Source organism: Nerophis ophidion, linkage group LG11 (genome assembly GCF_033978795.1).
Source record: "Nerophis ophidion isolate RoL-2023_Sa linkage group LG11, RoL_Noph_v1.0, whole genome shotgun sequence".
Taxonomy (NCBI): domain Eukaryota; kingdom Metazoa; phylum Chordata; class Actinopteri; order Syngnathiformes; family Syngnathidae; genus Nerophis; species Nerophis ophidion.
Window position 1 is genome coordinate 17,544,903 of NC_084621.1, and position 12,042 is coordinate 17,556,944.

At 35.4% G+C, this 12,042-nt stretch overlaps 1 protein-coding gene across 2 annotated transcripts in view; it reads left to right on the plus strand.

Annotated features, from left to right (window-relative positions):
* Positions 1-12,042, plus strand: part of dyrk1b (dual-specificity tyrosine-(Y)-phosphorylation regulated kinase 1B) — a 76,173-nt gene that overhangs the window by 62,949 nt on the left and 1,182 nt on the right. For both annotated transcript variants that reach the window (XM_061915184.1, XM_061915183.1), the window contains exons 9-12: positions 524-664; positions 2,501-2,621; positions 7,367-7,549; positions 10,378-10,481. In XM_061915184.1, the coding sequence (XP_061771168.1) occupies positions 524-664; positions 2,501-2,621; positions 7,367-7,549; positions 10,378-10,481 (549 nt within the window). The remainder of the gene's footprint in view (positions 1-523; positions 665-2,500; positions 2,622-7,366; positions 7,550-10,377; positions 10,482-12,042) is intronic.

Here is a 12,042-nt window from a genome sequence, read left to right on the forward strand (position 1 = left end):
AGTATATAAAATGATGGTATATAATAGTATTTTAAAAAGTTGGTAATACTAGTATATACAATGATGGTGTATAATAGTATATAAAATGATAATAGTATATAAAATGATGGTGTATAATAGTATATGAAATGATGGTGTAGAACATTATATAAAATTATGGTGAATAATATTATATAAAATGATAATAATAGTATGTAAAATGATGGTGTACAATAGTATATAAAATGATAATAGTATATATCTTGATGGTGTATTATAGTATATAAAATAATAATAATAGTATGTAAAATGATGGTGTATAATAGTATATAAAATAATAATAGTATATAACATGATAGTGTATAGTAGTATATAAAATGATAATAATAGTATGTAAAATGATGGTGTATAATAGTATATAAAATAATAATAGTATATAACATGATAGTGTATAGTAGTATATAAAATGATAATAATAGTATGTAAAATGATGGTGTATAATAGTCTATAAAATGATGGTAATAGTAGATGTTTATGTGTTCAGGTTGACCAGATGAACAAGATCGTAGAAGTTCTGGGCGTGCCTGCCAGTCACATGTTGGATGCTGCTCCTAAAGCCAGGAAGTATTTTGACAAGTTGTCAGACGGTCTGTGGACTGTCAAGAAGAACAAGGACATCAAGAAGGTATATACTTCATATTTATGTACATCATGCTTTACATTTATATACATCTATATACATCATACTTTACATTTATTTACATCATACTTCATATTTTTATACATCATACTCTACATTTATATACATCATACTTCATATTTATATACATCCTACTCCGCATTTATATACTTAATAGTTCATATTCATATACATCATACTTTACATTTATATACATTATACGTCACATTTATATACATCATGCTTTGCATTTATATACATTTACTGTTTCACATTTATATACATCATACTTAACATTTATATACATTTACTATGTTTTACATTTATATACATCATACTTTATATTTATGTACATCGTTCTCTACATTTATATACATCATACTTCATATTAATATACTTCATATTTATATACATTGTACTCTACATTTATTTACATCACACTTTACATTTGTATACATCGTACTGTACATTTATATACATCATACTTCATATTTTTATACATCGTACTTTACATTTATATACATCATACTCTACATTTATATGCATCATACTTCATACTTAGTATATACATCGTACTCTACATTTATATACATCATACTTCATACTTAGTATATACATCGTACTCTACATTTATATACATCATACTTCATATTTTTATACATCGTACTTTACATTTATATACATCATACTCTACATTTATATGCATCATACTTTACATTTATATACATCGTACTCAACATTTATATACATCGTACTCAACATTTATATATATCATACTTCGTATTTATATACATCGTACTTCATATTTATATACATTATACTTCATATTTATATACATCATACTTTATATTTATATACATCATACTTTACATTTATATACATCATACTTTACATTTATATACATCATACTTCATATTTATATACATCGTACTCTACATTTATATACATTATACTTCATATATATACATCATACTTCATATTTATATGCATCATACTTTACATTTATATACATCGTACTCTACATTTATATACATCATACTTCATATTTATATACATCGTACTCTACATTTATAAACATTATACTTCATATTTATATACATCATACTTCATATTTATATATATCAGACTCTACATTTATATGCATCATACTTAACATTTATATACATCATACTTTACATTTATATACATCGTACCATACATTTATTTACATCATACTTCATATTTATATACATCGTACTCTACATTTTTATACATTATACTTAATATTTATATACATCATACTTCATATTTATATGCATCATACTTTACATTTATATACATCGTACTCTACATTTATATACATCATATTTAGATACATCGTACTCTACATTTATATACATTATACTTCATATTTATATACGTCATACTTCATATTTATATGCATCGTACTCTACATTTATATACATCATATTTAGATACATCGTACTCTACATTTATATACATTATACTTCATATTTATATACGTCATACTTCATATTTATATGCATCATACTTTACATTTATATACATCGTACTTTACATTTACGGTATATACATTTACTATATTTTAAATTTATTTGCATCATACTTTACATTTATATACATTTACTATGTTTTACATTTATAAACATCATACTACGTTTCACATTTATGTACTTTTATTACAACTATGTTTTACATTTATATACTTTTATTAAAACTATTTTTTACATTTATATACTTTTATTACAACTGTTTCACTTCAAGTAATAAAGAAGTAAGTAAATTTTGTGTGTGTGTGCGTGTGTGTGTGTGTGTGTGTGTGTGTGTGTGTGTGTGTGTTAGGAGTACAAGCCCCCAGCCACGCGGCGTCTTCACGAGATCCTGGGTGTGGAGACCGGAGGTCCTGGGGGGCGGAGAGCAGGAGAGGCAGGACACGCCCCCTGTGACTACCTGAAGTTTAAAGGTAGGTGATGACAACAAGATGTGAGGGAGTGTGTGGCACACTCAGCAGCTGCCTGAGGGAGTGTGAGGCACACGCAGCAGCTGCATGATGATGATGATGATGGTGACATCTGCTGGCTGAAAAGCATCTGAGCAGGAATCAGAAGAAGTCATGACATGATGCTATAAACTCTGATCACTAAGCTAATGAGTGAAGAGGACCTTTGCTTGTTTCACCGTGACACACACACACACAGGTCTACTTGACTAAGTACATCAACAACTACCTGACTGAGTACGAGGCTGTGAAGTGATTTATATTTATATAGCACTTTTCTCTAGTGACTCAAAGAGCTTGACATAGTGAAAGCCGATATGTAGGTTACATTTTTTTAAATCAGTGTGGGTGACACTGGGAGTAGTTGGGTCAAGTGTCTTGCCCCAAGGACACAACGGCAGTGACTAGGAAGGCAGAAGCGGGGATGGAACCCGTAACCCTCAAGTTGCTGGCACGCCCACTCTACAAAGCCAGCTATACCGCCCCAAGTACATGACAGACTACATCAACAACTACCTGACTAAGTACATGACAGACTACCTGACTGAGTACATGACAGACTACCTGACTGAGTACATGACTAAGTACATGACAGACTACCTGACTGAGTACATGACTAAGTACATGACAGACTACATGACTGAGTACATTACTAAGTACATTACAGACTACATCAACAACTACCTGACTAAGTACATGACAGAGTACATGACTAAGTACCTGACTGAGTAAATGACTAAGTACATGACAGACTACATGACTAAGTACATGACAGATTACCTGATTGAGTACATGACAGACTACCTGAATGAGTACATGACAGACTACCTGACTGATTACATGACAGACTACATGACTGAGTACATGACTAAGTACATGACAGACTACCTCAACAACTACCTGACTGAGTACATGGCTGAGTACATGACTAAGTACATGACTGAGTACATGACTAAGTACATGACAGACTACATGACTAAGTACATGACAGACTACATGCCTGAGTACATGACTAAGTACGTGACAGACTACATGCCTGAGTACATTACAGACTACATCAACTATTTGACTGAGTACATGAGTAAGTACATGACAGACTACCTGACTGAGTACATGACTAAGTACATGACAGACTACATCAAAGACTACCTGACAGAGTACATGACTAAGTACATGACAGACTACATGACTGAGTACATGACAGACTACATCAACAACTACCTGACAGAGTACATGACTAAGTACATGACAAAGTGCATGACTAACTACATGACAGACAAATGACTGAGTACATGACAGACTACATCAACAACTACCTGACAGAGGACATGACTAAGTACATGACAGACTACATGACTGAGTACATGCCTTAGTACATGACAGACTACACCAACAACTACCTGACTGACTACATGACTAAGTAGATGAACAACTACATGACAGAGTACATTACTAAGTACATGACAGACTACCTCAACAACTACCTGACTGAGTACATGACTAAGTACATGACAGACTACATGACTAAGTACATGACTGAGTACATGACTAAGTACATGACAGACTACATGACTAAGTACATGACAAACTACATGCCTGAGTACATGACTAAGTACATGATAGACTACATGCCTGAGTACATGGCTAAGTACATGACAGACTACATCAACAACTATTTGACTCAGTACATGAGTAAGTACATGACAGACTACCTGACTGTGTACATGACTAAGTACATGACAGACTACATCAACGACTACCTAACAGAGTACATGGCAGACTACATGACTGAGTACATGACTAAGTACATGACAGACTACATCAACAACTACCTGACAGAGTACATGACAAAGTGCATGATTAACTACATGACAGACAAATGACTGAGTACATGACAGACTACATCAACAACTACCTGACAGAGTACATGACTAAGTACATGAAAGACTACATGTCTGAGTACATGCCTTAGTACATGACAGACTACACCAACAACTACCTGACTCACTACATGACTAAGTACATGACTAAGTACATGAAAGACTACATATCTGAGTACATGCCATAGTACATGACAGACTACACCAACAACTACCTGACTCACTACATGACTAAGTACATGAACAACTACATGACAGAGTATGTGACTGAGTACATGCCTTAATACATGACAGACTATATCAAAAACTACCTGACTAAGTACATGACTAAGTACATTACAATTACATGACAGAGTACATGGCTTAATACATGACAGACTACATCAACAACTACCTGACTGAGTACATGACAGAGAACATGACCTTAACACATGACAGACTACATCAACAACTACCTGACTGAGCACATGACTAAGTACATGCCAGGGTACATGACTGAGTCCATAAACAATTACATGACAGAGTACATGAACAAGTACCTGACTGAGTACATGACTAACTACATGGACAACTACATGATGAAGTATACAAACAACTAACGGACAGAGTACATGATGGAGTATATGAACAACTACATGACATAGTACATGATTAAGTATAAGAACAACTACATGAAAGAGTACATGATGGAGTATATGAACAACTACATGACATAGTACATGATTAAGTATAAGAACAACTACATGACAGAGTACATGATGGAGTATATTAACAACTATGTGACAGACTACATGAACAACTGCATGACAGAGTACATGATGGAGTATATTAACAACTGTGTGACAGACTACATGAACAACTACATGATGGAGTACATGATCGGGTATATGAACAACTACATGACAGAACACCTGATTGAGTAGAGTACTTGAAGTAAATAATGAAGTACATGACAGAGTACCTGACAGGGTACGAGATGGAGTACATGACAGGGTACAAGATGGAGTACATGATAGAGTACAAGATGGAGTACATAATAGAGTACCTGACAGGGTACAAGACGTAGTACATGATAATATACATACCTGTACATGATTTCACATAATATACATAGATGATTACACATAATATACATACATGATTACACATAATATACATACTTGAGTACACAAAATACACATGATATACATAGATTATTACACATAATATAAATACATGATTACACATAATATACATAGATGATTGCATGTAATTTACAAAGATGACTACACATAATATACATAGATGATTCCATGTAATGTACAGAGATCAATGCATTGCTGCCCCCTGGTGGATAAAATGGAACATGACAAGTTTGCAGGAGGCCAAGGAGTTAGTCAGATGATGCACAGCTTATTTATGTCCTCCTACATCTTTACTTGGAATTAAGTAGAATTTAACTCCACAATTAAGGAAGATTTAACTCTCAATAATTCAGTTTAATTTAACTCTGTAGAAGTAAGTCAAACTTGACTCAAAAACTAAGGAGAACTTAACTCTCAATAATTAAGTAAAATGTAACTTTGTAGAATTAAGTCAAACTTAACTTTTTGGAATTAAGTAGAGCTTAAGGTTCTAGAAGTAAGTCAAATATAACTCTTTGGAATTAAGTAGAGCTTAATTCTAGAATTGAGTAGAATTCAACCCTCTAGAATTAAGTAGAACTTAACTCTGGAATTAAGAAGAATTTAACAAACTGCAATTAAGTAAACCATTACTCTCTATAATTAAGTAGAACTTAACTCTCTGGAATTAAGTAGAGCTTAATTTAAGAATGAGGTACAACTCAATTATCTAGAATTAGGTAGAACTTCAACTCTGGAATTTAGAAGAATTAAACTCTCTGGGATGAAGTAGAAGTTAACTCTCTTGAATGAAGTAGAAGCTAAGTGGTTAGAAAGAAGTAGAATTTGAAGAAGTAGAAGCTGACTCTCTGGAATGAAGTAGAAGCTAAGTATTTGGAAAGAAATTGAAGAAGTAGAAGCTGACTCTGTGGAGTGAAGTAGAAGTTGACTCTGGAATAAATTAGAAGTTAACTCTTTGGAATGATGTAAAAGGTAACTCTTTGGAATGAAGTAGAAGTTGACTCTGTGGAATGAAGTACAAATTATCTCTCTGGAGTGAAGTAGAAGTTGACTCTGTGGAGTGAAGTAGAAGTTGACTGTGGAATGAAGTACAAGTGGACTGTGGAGCAAAGTAGAAGTTGACTCTGTCGAATGAAGTAGAAGTTGACTCTGTGGAATGAAGTATAAGTTAACTCTGTGGAATGAAGTAGAAGTTAACTCTGGGGACTGAAGAGAAGTTGACTCTGGAGTGAAGTAAAAAGTTCAATCTGTGGAATGAAGTAGAAGTTAACTCTGTGGAGTGAAGTAAAAGTTAACTCTGTGGACTAAAGTAGAAGTTGACTCTCTGGAATGAAGTAGTAGTTAACTCTCTGGAATGAAGTAGAAGATGATTCTCTGGAATAAAGTAGACGTTGACTCTGTGGAATGAAGTAGAAGTTAACTCTGTGGACTGAAGTAGAAGTTGACTCTCTGGAATGAAGTAGGAGTTGACTCTCTGGAATGAAGTAGAAGTTAACTCTGGAATGAAGTAGAAGTTGACTCTCTGGAATGAAGTAGAAGTTAACTCTATGGACTGAAGTAGAAGTTGACTCTGTGGAATTAAGTAGAAGTTAACTCTGTGGACTGAAGTAGAAGTTGACTCTCTGGAATGAAGTAGAAGTTGACTCTCTGGAATGAAGTAGAAGTTAATTCTGTGGAATGATGTTGACTGTGTGTGTTCCTGCAGACCTGATCCTGCGCATGCTGGACTACGACCCCAAGAGCCGCATCACTCCTTTCTACGCCCTGCAGCACAACTTCTTCAAGAAGACCACCGATGAAGGAACCAACACCAGTTCCTCCACATCCACCTCCCCTGCCATGGACCACTCCCATTCCACCTCTACTACCAGCTCTGTTTCTAGCTCTGGTAAACTAACTCACTCTTTAATAGCTCCAGCAAACTAACTCACTCTTTTATAGCGCAGGTAAACTAACTCACTCACTGTTATATAGCTCCAGCAAACTAACTAACTCTTTTATAGCGCAGGTAAACTGACTCACTCACTCTTTTATAGCTCCAGCAAACTAACTCACTCTTTTATAGCGCCGGTAAACTAACTCGCTGTTTTATTGCTCCAGCAAACTCACTCACTCTTTAATAGCTCCAGCAAACTCACTCACTCTTTAATAGCTCCAGCAAACTAACTCGCTCTTTGATAGCGTCGGTAAACTAACTCACTCTTTTATTGCTCCAACAAACTAACTCGCTCTTTTATAGCTCCGGCAAACTAACTCACTCTTTTATAGCTCCGGTAAACTGACTCACTCTTTTATTGCTCCAGCAAACTTACTCACTCTTTTATAGCTCTCGCAAACTAACTCACTCTTTTATAGCTCCGGTAAACTGACTCACTCTTTTATTGCTCCAGCAAACTTACTCACTCTTTTATAGCTCTGGTAAACTAACTCACTCTTTTATAGCTCAGGTAAACTAACTCACTATTTTACAGCTCAGGTAAACTAACTCTTTTATAGCTCTGGTAAACTAACTCGCTCTTTAATAGCTCCAGCAAACTAACTCACTCTTTTATAGCGCAGGTAAACTAACTCACTCACTCTTTTATAGCTCCAGCAAACTAACTCGCTCTTTTATAGCGCCGGTAAACTAACTCACTATTTTATTGCTCCAGTAAACTCATCCATCCATCCATTTCCTACCGCTTATTCCCTTTCGGGGTCGCGGGGGGCACTGGCGCCTATCTCAGCTACAATCGGGCGGAAGGCGGGGTACACCCTGGACAAGTCGCCACCTCATCGCAGGGCCAACACGGATAGACAGACAACATTCACACTCACATTCACACACTAGGGCCAATTTAGTGTTGCCAATCAACCTATCCCCAGGTGCTCTTTAATAGCTCCAGCAAACTAACTCGCTCTTTGATAGCGTCGGTAAACTAACTCACTCTTTTATTGCTCCAGCAAACTTACTCACTCCTTTATAGCTCTGGTAAACTAACTCACTCTTTTATAGCTCAGGTAAACTAACTCACTATTTTATAGCACTGGTAAACTAACTCTTTTATAGCTCAGGTAAACTAACTCACTCTTTAATAGCACTGGCAAACTTACTCAATCTTTTATAGCTCAGGTAAACAAACCAACTCTTTTATAGCTCAGGTAAACGAACCTATTCATAGCAAAGACTATACAAATGGGAGACGTTACCTCCCTGCTTGGCAATCAGCATCAAGGGTTTGAATAGGGGGTCGAATAGCCAAATGATTCCCGAGCGCGGCGCACACTGCTGCTTACTGCTCCCCTCACCTCCCATGGCGTGAACATGGGGATGGGTCAAATGCAGAGGACACATTTCACCACACCTAGTGTGAGTGTGTGTGTGTGTGTGTGTGTGTGTGTGTGTGTGTGTGTGTGTGTGTGTGTGTGTGTGTGTGTGTGTGTGTGTGTGTGTGTGTGTGTGTGTGTGTGTGTGTGTGTGTGTGTGTGTGTGTGTGTGTGTGTGGCTATCATTGCTACTTTAACTTTAACTAACTATTTTATAACTCTAGTAAACAAATGATTTACTTGCTCTGATAAACCAACTAACTCTTGTCTAGCTTTGGTAGACTATTTTATAGCCCTGGTAAATAAACTATATATTTTATAAATTAGCTAAACTATTTTTTAGCTCTGGCAAACAAACAAACTTTTTTCTAGCTCTGGTAAACCTTCTATTTTTTAGCTCTGGTAAACAAATGTATTTCTAGCTCTGGTAAACCAGCTAACTCTTTTCTACCTCTGGTAAACTATTTTCTAGCTCTGGTAAACTAACTTAACTATTTTCTAGCTCTGGTAAACTAACTTAACTATTTTATAGCTCTGGTAAACTAACTTATCTATTTTATAGCTCTGGAAAACTATGTTATAGCTCTGGTAAACTAACTTAACTATTTTATAGCTCTGGAAAACTATGTTATAGCTCTGGTAAACTAACTAACACTTTTATAGCAATGGTAAACAAACTAACTCACTATTTTCTTGCTCTGGCAAACAAACTAACTCTTTTCTAGCTCTTGTAAACAAACTATTTTATAGCTCTGGTAAACTAACTATTTTCTAGCTCTGGTAAACCAACTAACTCTTTTCTACCTCTGGTAAACTATTTTCTAGCTGTGGTTAAGTATTTTTTAGCTCTGGTAAACTAACTGAACTATTGTATAGCTCTGGAAAACTATTTTATAGCCCTGGTAAACCAACTAACTCTTTTCTAGCTCTGGTACACTAACAAACTCTTTTATAGCTCTGGTAAACAAACTAACTTACTATTTTCTAGCTCTGGTAAACTAACTAACTCTTTTATAGCTCTGGTAAACTAACCCTTTTCTAGCTCTGGTAAACTAATTAACTATGTCTTAGCTGTGGTAAAGTAACTAAATATGTTAGTAACTAACTTTATATATATATATATATATATATATATATATATATATATATATATAGGTGTGTTTATATACAGAAAAAATGTGGATGTGTGTGTGTGTGTATATACATACATATATATATATATATATATATATATACACACACACATGTACACAACAACACATATACATATATTCATACAAACAATAAAGGTTCAAAGACAATGTGAGTTTGAGATTATACATATATGTATATAAATACACACATATGCATAATTGTTTGTGTCACGTGAAGTATGAACCTACTACAGAACGATAATGTTGTTTTCTTCAGGTGGCTCCAGTGGTTCCTCCAATGACAACCGCAACTATCGCTACAGCAACCGCTACTACAACTCTGCTGTGACACATTCAGACTACGAGATGACCAGCCCTCAGGTATACATCCATATTACATCCATATTACAAACCCCGTTTCCATATGAGTTGGGAAATTGTGTTAGATGTAAATATAAACGGAATAAAATGATTTGCAAATCCTTTTCAACCCATATTCAGTTGAATATGCTACAAAGACAACATATTTGATGTTCAAACTGATAAAAAAAAAGGTTTTTGCAAATAATCATTAACTTTAGAATTTGATGCCAGCAACACGTGACAAAGAAGTTAAGAAAGGTGGCAATAAATACTGATAAAGTTGAGAAATGCGCCTCATATACTTATATGGAACATCCCACAGGTGTACAGGCTAATTGGGAACAGGTGGGTGCCATGATTGGGTATAAAAGCAGCTTCCATGAAATGCTGAGTAATTCACAAACAGGGATGGGTTGAAGGTCACCAATTTGTAAGCAAATTGTCGAGCAGTTTTAGAACAACATTTCTCAACGAGCTATTGCAAGGAATTTAGGGATTATACCATTTATGGTTCGTAAAATCATCAAAAAGTTCAGAGAATCTGGAGAAATCACTGCACGTAAGCGATGATATTAGGGACTTTTGATCCCTCAGGCGGTACTGCATCAAAAACCGACATCCGTGTGTAAAGGATTCACCACGTGGGCTCAGGAACACTTCATAGAACTACTGTCAGTAACTACAGTTGGTTGCTACATCTGTAAGTGCAAGTTAAATCTCTTCTATGCAAAGCCAAACCCATTTATCAACAGCACCCGGAAACGACGCCTGGGCCCGAGCTCATCTAAGATGGACTGATGCAAAGTGGAAAGGTGTTTTGTGGTCTGAAGAGTCCACATTTCAAATTATATTTGGAAACAGAGGACGTGGTATCCTCCGGAACAAAGAGGAAAATAACCATTTGGATTGTTATAGGCGCAAAGTTCAAAAGCCAGCATATGTGATGGTATGGGGGTGTATTAGTGCCCACGGAATGGGTAACTTACACATCTGTGAAGGCACCATTAATGCTGAAAGGTCCATACAGGTTTTGGAACAACATATGTTGTCATCCAAGCAACGTTATCATGGACGCTCCCTGCTTATTTCCGCAAGACAAGTGTTACAACAGCGTGGCTTCATTGTAAAAGAGTGCGGTTACTTTCCTGGTCCGCCTGCAGTCCAGACCTGTCTCCCATGGAAAATGTGTGGCATATTATGAAGCGTAAAATACGACAACAGACACCCCGGACTGTTGAACGACTGAAGCTCTACATAAAACAAGAATGGGAAAGAATTCCACTTTCAAAGCTTCAACAATTAGTTTCCTCAGTTCCCAAACGTTTATTGAGTGTTGTTAAAAGAAAAGGTGATGTAACACAGTGGTGAACATGCCCTTTCCCAACTACTTTGGCACGTGTTGCAGCCATGAAATTCTAAGTTAATTATTATTTGCAAAAAAAAATAAAGTTTATGAGTTTGAACGTCAAATATGTTGTCTTTGTAGTGCATTCAATTGAATATGGGTTGAAAAGGATTTGCAAATCATTGTATTCCGTTTATATTTACATCTAACACAATTTCCCAACTCATATGGAAA